At 50.4% G+C, this 14,803-nt stretch overlaps 1 protein-coding gene across 2 annotated transcripts in view; it reads right to left on the reverse strand.

The window, feature by feature from the left end:
- The window catches only part of Zbtb16 (zinc finger and BTB domain containing 16), a 176,327-nt gene extending 171,625 nt beyond the window's left edge, over positions 1-4,702 (reverse strand). The window contains exons 1-2 of one of the 2 annotated variants that reach the window (XM_029481755.1): positions 4,410-4,702; positions 96-1,452 (exon numbers count right to left, since the gene is read on the reverse strand). In XM_029481755.1, the coding sequence (XP_029337615.1) occupies positions 96-1,363 (1,268 nt within the window). In that variant the 5' untranslated portion in view covers positions 1,364-1,452; positions 4,410-4,702. Of the gene's footprint in view, positions 1-95; positions 1,453-4,143; positions 4,292-4,409 lie in introns of those variants that run through there. The other variant, XM_021171973.2, reaches the window with a different exon arrangement.
- Positions 4,703-14,803: the final 10,101 nt, after the last annotated feature.

The following is a 14,803-nucleotide window of genomic DNA, read 5'->3' on the forward strand; positions in this document are numbered from 1 at the left end:
TTTCAAAGAGCACAAGGGAGTCAGGTCCCCAGATTCAGGATGGTCCTGGCATAAAGAAACGCTATGCAAGCCAGAGCATGGTTGCAGGGGCTTACCTGTGCTGCTCCACTGCCTCGTTGTCCGGAAGCTCGACCCCACACACGCTGCACTGCTCCCCCAGAGGGCGGCTCTCAGCCTTCATGCCCACAGCCAGCTCACCCAGCTTGCTGAACAGCTCCCTCTGGATGAAGCCCTGAGGCAGCAGACCCCCGTAGGTGCTGAAGTCCATGGAGACTGCCAGGGCAGGTTGCACATGGAGACCAGATGTCACTGAAGACGGCATGCTCAACACAGCATCGGCCTTGTGGTTGGGCAGCACCGAGTAGATACCCAAATGCTTCTCCACTGGGGGTGCCAGGGGCTCCTGCCGCCCAGGGGGTCCCTGGCCAGCTTCAACAGGAGGGGAGAGCTGCTCACCACTCTCCTCTCTCCCATAATGCAGCTCTCTGGCACTAGTGATGACGCTGCCTCGAGTCGGGGTCCCAGGCCCCTCTTTGCTCCTCTCTTCAAGCTTGTCCCCCATCCCTCCTGAGATGCTAGACTCAGCTGCCCCAGGGCTGTCCTGGCCAGGGGCTTCATCTACCTGCATCATTTCCATCTTCACCTCAGTCACCCCAGGGTGCCGCCCACCCCCTGCCAGTGTGGGCTCCTCAGGCCCTGCAGGTGGCTGAAGAGTTCCTTGCAGGAGTGACTGTCCTATACTCATCAAGCTGTCCACGGCTGCCTTGGTAGGACTCATGGCTGAGAGACCAAAAGAGGTGGAGACTGAGGGGCTCTGGTCCACCATGGGCCCAGGGAGGCTCTGTCCAGCCACACTGGCATAGCCACTCTCCTCGCTGGAATGCTTCGAGATAAAGATGTTCTTGAGGTATCGAGCCTTACGGTCCTCTTCTTCTTCGCCCCCACCGTCAGCCATGGTGGCCTCTGTGTCATTGTCATCAGATGCCTGGATGGTCTCCAGGATCTTCAGGCACTGCTCCTCCAGGTATTCGATCTCCAGAATCTCAGCTGCATACAGCAGGTCATCCAGGTCCTCCGCCTTGGCTTGCAGTGTGGCCGTGTAGGCGTACTCCAGGATCTGCTGGAAGGTTTTTGGCGAGAGGAAGTCCAGAGTATAGTGCTGGCTGTTTCGGTGGAAGAGGATCTCAAACATCTTGCTGGTGCAGGCTAGCACCGTCCGGTGGGCATGGAACTCCTGGCTGTCCACCATGATGACCACATCGCACAAAGTCCCAGCCAGTCGCATCTGATTGGCCTTGCACAGCAGCCCCGTGGGGTGGCTAGGGTTCTGCAGCTGGATCATCCCCATCTTTGTCAGATCCATGATGCTCCCCTGGGCTCAGGCATGGGGCTCTCTTTCCTTCTCTGCTCTGCAAGGTGGGGCGGGGTAGACGTCGGGGCCAGCAGAGGGGACTGGAGAAGGAAAGAGAAGACGAAAGGGGTGAGCAAGTGACAACAACTTCCCCAGTGTCCCTTATAATAAAAATCCAAAGGCTACAGTATGCCTCTACCCCAGAAAGAGGCTTGGTTGCGGGGGGAGGGGTAGCGGAAGGGGAGTGGGCTTCCTAGAAAGGTACCATCATTCTTTCCAACATGCCCAGGGTGCTGAGAGGAAAAGGAAGGTTTGTGCTTCCCCACACTCTTTCCCCCACAGCTCTGAAGCACGCATCCATCGGATAAAGTGAAATGATGATTGCAATGAATCCTAGGCATTCTTCAAGCCTGAGAGCAGAGCCTTCCTGGATAAGGCCAGTGTTCACCATGAGACTCACAAACTTACTTAAAAGTAAAAAGCATTCAGTTTTCCTGTCCACCACTATGGGCAAGCCCTCATCTTCAATGTTTTTCTAGTTCTGGCTCACTGAGACGGCCTTAGGAGACAACCAGATCTAGCCAGGGCTGTTAAACATGATGGTGGTCCCAGATCTGCTGGCCATGAAGCTGTCTTCTCCTAGTCATCCTAGACATGACTTCTCTCCATCATCCAGTGGTTTCTATGGCCTCTGTCCTTGCACCCTGAAGTCAGGGCTGCACAGGATTGGCAGACCCATTCTTAGGCTGTGACAAACACACCACACCGCACTCCCCTCCCCCTCACACCCATCACATCACATTCTACCTTAAGTCATTTTTAACTACAAGTTCTTTAAAGCTGCTGTATGTGTCCAAGGTGTGTGTGTGTGTGTGTGTGTGTGTGTGTGCACGTGCTTGCGCAGGCATGCACACTCGCGAATGTACACCTACAAACAATTATACAAGATGCTACAGCCTCCTCTTTTACCCACAGCCCACAAGCCCCCCCCCCAATGGACAGAACGCTCTAAAATGAGAAAGTGGGTAACACCATAGGAGGGTATGGTCCCAACAGCCTTGAGGGTGCACACCAGACTGGATGCCTCCCAGGTGTTGGCAAGCCCAGCAACAAAGAGAAAAACTGACACTGAATATGGTTCTATAAGTGACATTGGCACCAGCATCTCTGGCGTGAGTTAAGCCCAAAAGAAGGGAAGACAGGGCTGGAACACAAAGGCCTCTCCCAGAACGTGTTCTGGATAACTGAGAGGCTCCCAACTTTGAACAGCCATTGGGACATAGGCAGAAAGACCTAACGGGATAAGGTCCCAACCTCTGTCTCTCTGTAGCCAACATTTCCCACAGCCTGGGGAAGAGGGTGGAGAGAGCTAGGCTCTCAGCCACTCTTCACAGAGCTTGCCTTCACCCTCAACAGGAGTCTTAAGGACTCTTAGGTGCAAAACTCATGCGGAAAGAGTTAACAATAGTGGCTGGCCACTCTTATTGCCCACCCCAAAGTGAAAACGGAGGGCATCATCAAGAACGGTGAGATATCCATTCCTCAAAAGCTTCATGAGCCTGGTGTGCTTTCGGGAGAGATCAGAGATTTGGAGAACTAAGGGGGAGAAGCCAAAATAAAGAAGGTGCGCTGCTCAAAGGAACCTTTTGGGCCTTGAAGGAAATCAAGGTGCCCTCTCCCTAACCGGCGGCTCCGCACCGGCGATCCGACCGTCCCTAGGTGCAGCGATCAGCCAATTCTGGGCAAAGCCAGCGCTAACCCGCCAGAGCTCCGAGGATCGATGGTGCAACACACCCCTTGTTCCCAGAGACCCCCGCCGAGACTTGCATAGGACTTTGGCAAACTTGGGAAAGCAACTTTTCCCCAGGAGTCAGGTGCCTGGATGAAAGGGAACAGAACTAAGAAAGGGGGAAAGCGAAAGAGACTGGGGAAAGGAGAAGGTCCGAGCGGGCTGGACGCCGCTGCTAGGCCGGCCGGGCAGCGCAACCCCCCAGGGGAGAAAACGATGCACAAAAGCCCTAAGGCGAGTGGTGGGAGGCCAAATGAGAAGAAATCTCTGGGTCCTCCACCTTCCACCCAAGATCGTGATCCCCGGGAAGCCACTAGCAGGGTCCCCGGCCTCCCGCACCAGCTGCCGGCGTGCCCGAGTCAAACACGCTGGGAGCGTGGCGGGGAGGAGGCGAGCTGGTTGCAGCGGTGCGCTCCTGTGCATTCCGGTGGGGTTCGCAGGCTGGCAGGATCGTGCGCATTTCGAGCGCGTGCGGGAGCGTGCGAGGGGCTGGGCAAGCTTGCAGCGCGCCAGGGTGGGAAAGACATCCCGAATGCATCAGGTGCAGAGCCGGGAACCCACCGTGCGCGACCGGGAGCGCACAGCGAGCTCCCGCTCCACGGGCCGTTCCCACCGAGAGCCGAGGAGGACTCGGAGCGCCAGAGTCTCTCCGAAGCGTCCCTCTCTCCTTAAAAGAGGGCATCAAGTCCAATCAAAAAGAAGAAAAAAAAAAATCCCACCACGTTTTCTCTAAAGAAAACAAAACCCGATCGGGTACCAATCCCCTCCCACCCGACCCCCAGGTTCACTCCTCGCTTCCTCCGGTTCTAGCTCCCCAGCTCGCCAGCGAATAAACACAAATAAATAAGACACAATCCTATCTCACGCCAAGCGCACCGGTCCGCATACATATGAGCACCCAGGCTCTCTGCTCCTCCGCCAGCCCTTGCCTGTACAAAGACACCCAGTCCCCGACTACACGCGCCCGCAGCCCTGGCAGACCTCCCGGCCTGCCACCTCTCACCCGGACCGGACCGTGCCCGGAGAAGGAAGGTTGGTGAGGCAGCTGCGCCCAAGCTGACAGCCTCAGCGCCGCTTTCTAGCTGACCCCCAACGGGCACTGGCGATCGCTGCTGCAGCAGGAACCAGAGAACCCCGCACGAGCCCAGCGGCCGAGTGGCCAAAGCTAGCACCACCCGCCTAAACCTCTCCCGCCCCAGGGCGCCCTGGCGGGAGGCGGTCGCTGGGCGGTGCGAGTCCTTCCCGGGTTTCCTACACACATACACTTACCGCTTACGGAGCCTGGAGCTTGGGGTGGGTGTGCGTGCCTGGGGGGCTAGGGGTGTGCCTGGATCGGGGAAGGGGTGTTGCTGGGGAACTGTTGCTCCGGATCTCACGGCGGCAGCGGCGGCATCGCCCGGCAGTTCGCAGTACCCGCTCTCGTCACCCTTAACTCCTCTCTGCCGCTAGGTTAGCAAATCACCACCGGCTGCGGCGCCTCCGCCGCGTCCCACGTCAACGCCGAGCCCCCTCCCCTGCGAGGCCCCGGCGCCTCTCCATCTTTAGTGCTGGCGGCCGAGCCCGGCTCCCTGCCCACAGCTACCCCCTCCCCTCCCCCTGGCCGGTCCTGGCCCGCCCACCCCGCCCCACCCCCGCCCTGGCAGAGCCCGTGCGCTCTCCCAGCCCTGCCCTCCCTTCCCGGGCGCTCCCCTCCCTTCCCAGCGCTCGGCGCTCCGGGCTTCTCCTGACATCTAGCTGCTGCCCAGGCGCCAGCGGCTGCTGCTCGTTGGCTAGGTGGAGAGGGCAAAAGGTTGCAAGGAAGAGGAGCCGCAGAGAACCTGGCAGTCCCCAAGGGGTCAGAAGGATGAGAGGGAGAAGCGGTTCCCACTTTAGCCCCAGGTTTTTCATTTCCACTGGGCATGCGGTGTATCCTGCGCCCCCAACTCCCCCAACTCCGGTACTCAAGAGCGCAGTTTTGTCCCGTTTTTTATTATTTGCACCAGTTCAGTGTGTGGCATCTAGCTTTTCACTTTTTCTCAGGATTCGGATCGCATCCTCCCTTACCCTAGCTTTAAATGGGTCGTTTCCCAAGTCCCAAAGCAGGCCTCTCATGCCTGTCCGCAGGGGTGAGCGTTCGAGTTCGCGGGATTTGACCAGATAAATCTAGAGGGGCCAGTAGAGATCTGGTAGGAGGCAGCACCTTGGTTTTGCTATCTAGATTGTTGCACACTGAGATGCGAAGGCCTGAGTAGTAATACTTTCTCACTCCCAATCTCGGGCATCCTCCCCGCCCGCACGCCCCCCTCCCCCATCTTCCCCCGCCTCAGGAACCTGGATGGAAAGTTCTGAAGATTCTGCGCCTAGCTCAGCTCTGCCTTCAGGAGCTACTGGAAGCTTGGAAGAGCGCTGGGCCGCTCCAGAGTACTTTCTTCCCTCAGCAGCTGGACCATTTTAAAGGGCGTACTTGAGATGACAGACCATAGGGTAGAAAGACCAAAGGAAAAAAATTCCTTCTACCTGCGGAAAGCTCCGTCTCCTCCTTTTCACACGAAGCTAGGCAGGGAATTGGGGTTGGAGGGTACTTTTCTGAGCTCTGGCCTCCGGCCAAAGCCCCAGCGCAGTGTTGTTGGGGGTGTGGTGGAGAGCGCCACCCAGGGGTCTCAGAAAAGTCACCCACACAGCCCCACCCTCCAGTCCTAAGGTATTAGTTCCAGGCTTCAATTTAGGGGTGCTGTGTTCTTGGCTTACCACGGATCTCCCACAGGACCCACAGAATCGCATCTTGATTCCCCAGGAGCTAAAGGAGAAGGAAAGTGCGCGGTGAATGGAGAACCACGAAGACCAGGTGGCAAAGCTTACACAAGATCTGCACGGGGTCTGCTAACTTGGTGGTCATTTATAATAACAAGGCATCCTAACAAGTGACACTCCCAGTTCTCAGATTAGCAGTGGGAGAGAGAAGTCCGCAGAACGAAGCACTGGGAAGCAAAGGAAGAAAACTACAATTGAGTTACCCTCTCATAGGCAATGTCATGTGGGTGAGACAAGGCGAAACTCCCCTCCCCCCTGTCAGTTGGTATACAACAAAAAACAACCTTGTGTAAAGGCTACCTGATTCTTTCAAGTTAAGGCAAACCCTCTGTAAGAAGAAGGGGATTTGAGGACGTTAAGAAGGAACTGCCATCTATAAAGAAAGCAAGAGTAGATGAGCAGAAGGGAACAGGAAAGACACCCCCCCCCCAACCCCACCCCGTGAATGCCTGGCCATGGGAATGGAGCATTGAGCTTGTTGAGTTCCTGTCTAAAGAAGGCTTGCTATCTAGGGTCCACATCCACCTACCACCCTCTCTCCAGCAGTCACCGGAGAGGCACACGATTAACCTCTGATCCTATTCTACCATTAATCCTCAAATCAGAGAAAGAGAATCCGTAGACACAATGGAAACGAAAGAACAATTCCTGCCTGGCCCTGGCCTCCCCCCAACCCCAGCCATACTCACTCTATGTGAAAATCTCCCTTGCTTCATAAACTCTGCCCATTAAAGAGCCCAGCCCTTGTTAGGAAGTGTTAAAGAGAGTAATGCCTAGATTTAAGAGGTGGGGAAGGTAACAGAAAGGGAGAAGGCAGGCGAGGCTGTGGGCTGGGTGCCAGCATTGGGCTCCAGAGCATTTCCACTTAGCGATGAAGGCTGGCCGCGCAGCAGTTTGATAAGGTTTATTGGGCCCAGATAAAGCAGCAGCAGCCCCCACTCCCAAACCAGCACCATTTATAGCCAGAGCTGTGTCCTTGGATCCTGGGAAGCAATGAGAGTCCCCAGTTGAGAGATTTCATATGGTAAGGCCTAAATCCAAGCAGAGTTGAAAAATCAAAAGACAATCTCCCTGCCCCCTCCCCCACCTTTGGGTTTTTTTGGAGTGTTTTGTTTTGTTTCTTCAAAGATGTAGTAGGGAAACTGGAAAAATCAACTCCTAAAAAGGCGAAAGTCCACTGGCCATGATAGTGCTTTCCTTTTAGCCCAACACTATGGAGACAAAGACCAGTCACACGGTGAGTTACAGGCCAGCCCCAGGTATCCAAGTGAGAGAGACCTTCTCTCAAAAACAAAACAAAACATAGGACCTTGATTTAAGGTTTTCTGACAAAATGCAAGAGGCCTCAGTCTTAGTCATGCTAGAAGCAGAGACAGGTGAGCTAACCAACCATTGGGCAGACCTCCACCACAAATCTCCCCATTCCTTCACCTTCTGTTTTCCTGCGTACCTCTCAACCATGGAGCCTCTCCAAGCTCAGCTAGTAGAAAAGTATATCCAGTCTGAGAGAAGCATGTAAGAAGGAGGTGGTGGGAGTAATAACTCATTCAGAGCATTCCCTGAAAAGCTTAACACGTTACCTCTCTTGTTTTAGTGAGTCCTTCTAACAACCCTGTTGGTGTTCCGTGACCATCCTCATTTGGGGAGATAAGAAACCTGAGGCTCGGGCTGGAGAGATGGCTCAGCGCTTAAGAGCCCTGACTGTTCTTCCGAAGGTCCTGAGTTCAAATCCCAGCAACCACCTGTAATGAGATCTGATGCCCTCTTCTGGTGTGTCAGAAGTCAGCTACAGTGTATGTATATATAATAAATAAATAGAAAGAAAGGAAGGAAGCAAGCAAGCAAGCAAGCTGAGGCTCAGAGACTGTTCGCATCCAATATGATGCTTTGAATCACAACGTGTAATAGCACAGCTCGGTTCTTCATGCCTAGATCACCTAGACTCGACTGAAAGAAATGAAAGAAACAACCATGGTCTTTTAGTTTCCTTGTCTTTCTTTGTTGAGAACAGGGCTATAGAGCAGTGCACCACCAAAGTGACTCTAACTATTGCATATCGCTTCCTGGGCTTTCCTTCCATCCCTGGACCTCAGACTATTGAAAAGGAGTTTTGAATGACAGTAAAACATCTAAGAGACACTCGAGAGCTTGAGTGTTTTACTTGCATGTGAATGGCAAGTCTCAATTCTTTGGGCTGAGGATACAGTCTACTTCAGAGTTCTTGACTAGCAAACACCAAGTTCTGGGTTTGATGCCCCACCCACCACCACCACCACTAATTGTGGTGTGCATGCCTATTCTGCGTTCCGTAAGTGAACTAAGTGGAACAGCATCACGAGACACACCTTCCAAAAAGCAAAGGGCCAAGTATTGAGGGGACCTGTATGTTCTGGTACTTTAGGCTCAGGAAAGCCAATCCGATCATTTCCATCACCAGGCACTGAACAGTGGAGACTGCAGACTTTGGCATCTCTTCTAGCTACTGAGGATGCCTTCCCTGGCATCTGTAGGCACCACTGGGTGGCTGAGACAGGGTCTCACTGTATATCCTCCATGGACCGATGCACCTGACTAGAGAACTTTTCAAATAGGAACAAAGAAGGGAATTTTTTTTTTTGCACCAGCAGCTTTGGGGTCACTGTGACCCCCAAGATCTTTGTGACTGAGGACAAGAATGAGTTTTCTTCCCTTTCTCTCCCCAGCATATTGCAAATGGTGTTGGGGGCCTAATGTTGTCAACTCAAATAGCAAATCTGAGTTGTTATTAGTGTAAAGATGCCCTGAGGGGGTAGGCAGTGTGGATGAGATCTGCAAGGGATGTTATGGTAAAGTGTGTTTATAATTATAATGGGATTTAATGTACACTGGGACCAGATGATGGCAGCCATTTAAAAAAAAGAGAGATGTTTAATAAGAGAGGTCCCTTAATGACAGGCAGCGGGGCTCAGGTTATTATGGGAAAGTGCAGCATTTCACTGGGTGTCACACACTGTGTGCCGGTTTATAGGGTTCCCAACAAAGCTTTGGGGTGAGATACAGCAACTACTGCCGCCAGCTATAAGGTGCAATGTTTTAATGTTGCTGCTCAGAGAGGGGCTACACACACACACACACACACACACACACACACACACACATACACAAGCATTTTCTTCCTTACACACAAACTCACGCGGGCCTCAGGCCAACACCGGATAGCTTTGGGTGTTTCTAGAAATCTGCTTTGTGTTGAGAAAGACAGCCTCAATTTCAAAACCAAAATTTTGTAGCTACCGAGGGGTGCATTTTCCATATAGCATGCACAGAGGGAATCGGTGTGACTCCCATTATAGGTAATGAGAGTCCCACCACTCAGTCCCCAGGCACCATGCTGAAAATTAACCCTCAAGTTTTCATTGGAGAAACGGGGCCTTTAAAACAAACAAAACTCCCTGTTACTTTGCTGGGAACCAGGGAAGAAAAGAAGCGTGTCACATTTTTAGGTGTCCTACTCTCAATGGGCAGCCATTTAACTCTCCAGCTTACCCATGCAGATGTTGGTTCCCAGCTCCTCGGGGACTGGAGCGATGCTGCAGTGCAGAGCAGCACTGGCTGATCCTCCAAAAGACCTGGGTTTGGTTGCCAGCATACACATGACGGCTTGCAACTGCCTATAACTCCAGTTCCGAGGGCTCCATTACCTTATTCTTTGGCCGCTATGAGCATCAGACATATACATGGTATACAGACATACACGCAGGCAAAACATTCACACACATAAAATAAAAATGAATAAATCTTTTTTTTTTTTAAAGAGAGAAGACATGTTTGCTACTCCTGCAGAGATGCAGAATTCCATTCCAAACACCCATGTGGCACAGCTCACGACTGCCTGTATATGTGAGGGTTTCACAAACCATAAGAATAAAGTTATGTTGTTCAGTGACTGGTAATTTAAGCCGATTATCTTAAAATTATAACAAAACAAATGCTACTATACTATAAATTAGAAATTAAAATTTATATCGGTTTTTGAGATGACATAAAAGAATGCTCAGAGCTTTTTTTTTTTTAAAGTTCAAAGTCTCTTGGGAATGTGATGGAAAACTAGATATTCTTATAGTAATAACTAGTTTTCAACGTAGTAATGATGTTAATTTATTATCAGAGTAAAATGACAGAGTTTTTAATTTGTTGTGAGTCTCCCAGATATCTCCCATGCTTATGTAGTTTGCCTTGGCATCCATGGCACATACATACACCTAATTTAGTGTGAAGTAAGTGGGTGATCTATTTTTTTATTAGGTATTTATTTCATTTACGTTTCCAATGCTATCCCAAAAATCCCCCACACGCTCCCCCACCCACTCCCACTTCTTGGCCCTGGCGTTCCCCTGTACTGAGGCATATAAGGTTTGCACGACCAATGGGTCTCTCTTTCCACTGATGGCCAACTAGGCCATCTTCTGATACATTGCTCAGAGCTTTTGCTTGGAGAGCAGTTCACTGTACTGCCCTGTGCCCAGTGGGTGGGAGTCTGGGAAATGCCCCAGAGCAGAGGCTGCTGTGGGCTCCAAGCCAGACTCTTGGTTCTCTGCCTCTCCCTCCTTCATGAGTCCCTTTGCACTATCTGGAGATTTGTCATCATTCTCCCCAGCATCTGCCTTGTATCTGGACTGCCCAGTGTGTGTTCTGACCAGCTCCTTCATTGGAAGCTTCCAGAAGGCCAGGTCTCAGTCCTGCTCAGTGTGCCCAGAGTTTAGCTGGCAAGTTGGGGGGTAGATGAAGTGAATTCGTGGGTATATACAGAACTGGCCCATAAAAACTCTTCTGCTTAGAGCTCTCCATTGTCTTTTCTGATCTGTGACCTGACCCCCATAGCACAGATATTTCGGAAGCAGAGCCATGAAGATGAGAGGAAACTGAATGCTTAGGTTCCGTTCTAATCTGAGGGACTCAGTACCGTGTGCACCACACAGGATCTGAGTGAGGCCTTCGTTGCAAAATCCTCACCTGGAAACTGTAGAACATCATGGAGACCACTCCACAAAAGTCACTGGGCGGATGCTCAAAGATCTGAAAGCCATCCAGGTACTGCCTGTCTATAGCCCCTTGCTGAGATAGGAGGATGTCTGGGTTGGAGATGTTTAAAACTACCCTGGACCACTTAGTGAGACCTCATTCCAAAAACAAAACCAGGGCTCAGTGGGGAAACACTCACCTACACAGGCCAGGGTCTGAGTTCCAGTCCAGCACTAAAAGAAATGAACACTAGATATTTATTATTAGCAGTGATGCCAGGCTTCTCTCTGATTACCCCTATCAGACATTCTGGTAGGAGAGTTTAAGAAGCTCTTGGAGCTGGTAAATTTTAAATGCTTCTTTCTTTCCTGTTTTTGTTTTACAGTTGGTTGGTTGGTTGTTGTTTTGAAGCAGGCCTTGCTATGTCGCCCTGGCTGACCTGGTACTCACCATGGAGTCGAGGTTGACCCTGAACTTGCAGTGATTCTCCAGCTTCTGCCTGCCAAGTACTGAGATTATTGGTGTGTGCCATGTTGTCTAGTTTATGTCTCATTTAAAGAATGAAGTGTGGCTGGGGAGATGGCTCAGTGGTTAAGAGCACTGACTGCTCACCCAGAGGACTCATGTTCAATTCCCAGCAACCACATGGTGGCTCAGAACCATCTGTAACTCCGGATCCAGGGCATCTGGAGCTTCTTCTGGCCTCAGAGGACTCATGTATATGGTGCACATGCATGAACTTAGGTGTACATACATGCATGCATGCGTACATACATACATACATGCATACACAAATTTAAATTAATACTTTTTAAATGAATGAAGTAGGCAGCTGGAGATGTAGCTCAGCTGGAAGTGCTTGCCTGGCATGCATGAAGCCTGGGTCTCATCCCCCGCACTGTACAAACAGGACCTGTCTATAGGTTAAGTATTTGGGAGGTAGAGGCAGGAGGATCAGAAGCTGAAGGCCATCCACTGCTCATAGCAAGTTCTAGGCCAAGTTCTAAGTTCCTGGGTTTACATGAGACCCCGACCATCACTGCCATCTCCTCCAAAAGAGTGGTCTTAAGCACAGTACATTGTAGCCCTCTTCTCCCAGTCTGGTCCTCTGTGTTTAGCGGTAGTTGGCGGTAGTCTGGTCCTCAGAGCAGGGCAAGCTGGCGAATGGAAAGCAAGGCCAGGTGGGTGGCGGGTGGTGTTAATTTTCACCTTGTAGCATTCCGTGTTTATTAGTGTGTACGGATGGTAAATGCGGCAGCCCCGGCTCCCTGAGTTAAGTAGTGGTCATGCCCAACTGGCTCTTCATGTACCGTTACTCCAAGTGATTGAGCCAATTTCTTCCTCTGCCGTGAGTTTAAGTTGTAAACCTCTCAGCCAGACAGGGAGGCAGTGGTGGGCTGCCTGCCTGTTGTGATTATTATTAACCTTTAGCTTTATGCTCATAGGACCAGGGGGTCCACAGAGAAGCTACTGGCTCCCATCTGCCCACTGTGCCCAGTCGGCTTCTCTTCACAGGGAAGCTAGCATGTAAGTGTTCTCTTAGCCTAGCAGAGAGGCTCAGCCTGTCAGCGTGCCACGAGAGCTGTGTGCCGGGCGAATGGAGAAGTGTGGAGCATGAAGGAACATAACTGTAATTCCCAGTACTGGGAAACCAGAGTTTGGACGATTAGGTGTTCAAGGCCAGCCTGGACGACAAGAGATTATCTTTAGAAACAAGCAAACCTGTTCAGAGGCTAGAGAGAGATGGTTTAGCTGCCAAGAATAGATGCTGTTCTTGCAGATGGCTGAAGTTTGAGTACCAGCAGCGCCTGTTGTGATAAATGGTTCACAACCTCCTAGAACCCCAGCTCCAAGGATCCGACCTCCTCTTCTAGACTGAGGGTAACTTCATGCGTGTGCACATACACAAAGACACACATGATTCAAAAATAATAAAAATGACATCTTGGGGTGGGGAAGATATTATTAGGCTAATCTCAAGCACTAGGGTGGCAAAGGCAGGCAGGTCTCTGTGAATTCAAATCTGGCTTGAGCTACATAGTATGTTTTAGGATAATTGGGGCTATAGAGAGATGCTACTCAAAAAAAAATCTAACTCTAAAAATTTTTTAAGGATATCTAGTGCTCTCTGTCCATATTTATGAGATCTTAAGCTGGACATTATGGGAAAGCTAGAAACAGATGTTCTTTGGGTCCCTCAATATTCAGAAATAATTTGTCAGCCGGAATTTCTTTTTTTTTTTTTTTTTGGTCATGTATTTATTAGCAGAATGCTGAGCTGAGCAGCAAAAACTTGCTGGGACAACGGCCGTAGTGGTTTGAATAAAAATGGCCCCCATAGCCTCATATGTTTGAATGATTAGTTCCCAGGAATGGCACTATTGGAAAGCATTTAGAAGGAGTAAGTGTGGCCTTGCTGGAGGAAATATTTCACTAAGGTTGGGCTTTGAGATGTCATATGTCCATGCCTAAGTCAAAGTCTCTCTCTTTTGGTCTGTGGATCACAATATAGCTCTGAGCTCCTGGCCATGATGGTACCTGATTAAACTCATGAAACTGTAAGCAAACCCCCAATTAAATGCTTTCTTTTACAAGAGTGGTCTTGTTCATGGTGTCTCTTCACAGCAATAGGACATTGGCTAAGATAGGAGTTGATATCAGGGAGCAGGGTATTGCTGTGATAGGCCTGACAATGCTTTTATTTGAAAGAATATGGAAGGCTTTGAGACTTTGGATTAGAAAAGCAGTTGAATGCTATAATCAGGGTTTAATAGGCCATTCTGATAGGAGCATGGAAGACAGTAGTGCTGAGAGCCATGCAAATTATAACAGTGCAGATCAAAAGGTTTCAGAGATGAAGAATATTAGGAAGTGGTCTAGACGCCATTCTTGTGTTATTTTGGCATAATAATAATAATAATAATAATAATGTGGCTTTTTTTGCATTTGTCCTAAAAATATCTGCCTGAGGGTAAGTTGAAGACTTTTGGATTTACGGCTTGGGCAGAGATTTCAAGACTGCTCAGTACCGACTGTATCATGTGGTGATTAGTAACCTCTCTTAAGCAGATCCATAATGAAAAGGAGCAAACTGGACAAAGAGAAACACAAAACGTACAATCGGAGAAGAAAGGAGCACCAGCAAAGGTGATGTTGGAGCTAAGTCCTGTGCTCCAGGAGATAAAAGTATGCTGCTCACCCTTGATCCCCTCACTCCAGAGGCAGAGGAAGAGGCAGAGGCAGACAGATCTCTGGGTTCAAGGCCAGCCTGGTCTACAGGGTGAGTTCCAGGACAGCCAAGACTACACAAAGAAACTCTGTCAAAAAAACAAAAACAAAACAAACAAACAAAAAGAAGAACAACAAGAAGAAGGAAAATCTGATAGTAAATGGGATAAAGGGATTGGGGACTTTGGACAAGACCCTGCCAGCTAATCTTCCAACTTCTGAAAAGTAACTACGGAAAAGCTTACCCAGGAAAGGGCAGCCATCAGTAGCATAAGGCCGATGCAGGTGTATTATAATGAGGAGGTCAAATTCCAGCCCCATCAGATGGCAGGATCTGGCGGCTTCCATCATGTAGTTCTAGCTTTAGGGTCAAGTCGAGAAAGAGGTTGTGCAATCTCTAGGACTAAGGAAAGTTGCTGAGGCCAGGTGTGTGTCAGGGGTATCCATGCAGGGAGGCCTGGAGGAGAAACCACGAGTGAGGCTGTGAAGGCGAAGCCTAGATGGTGTTGAAGACTCCAAAATGTTGGAGATGCCAGGCTCATGGGATACCTGCCAAGGAAAACTGCAGACCAGACCCAGCCCAAAAGACAAAAGTGTGTTGCCGTCAACAAAGCTGAAAGGAGTTGGAGATCGGAAAGGCATGT

This window comes from Mus caroli, chromosome 9 (genome assembly GCF_900094665.2).
Source record: "Mus caroli chromosome 9, CAROLI_EIJ_v1.1, whole genome shotgun sequence".
In the NCBI taxonomy this organism is placed as follows: domain Eukaryota; kingdom Metazoa; phylum Chordata; class Mammalia; order Rodentia; family Muridae; genus Mus; species Mus caroli.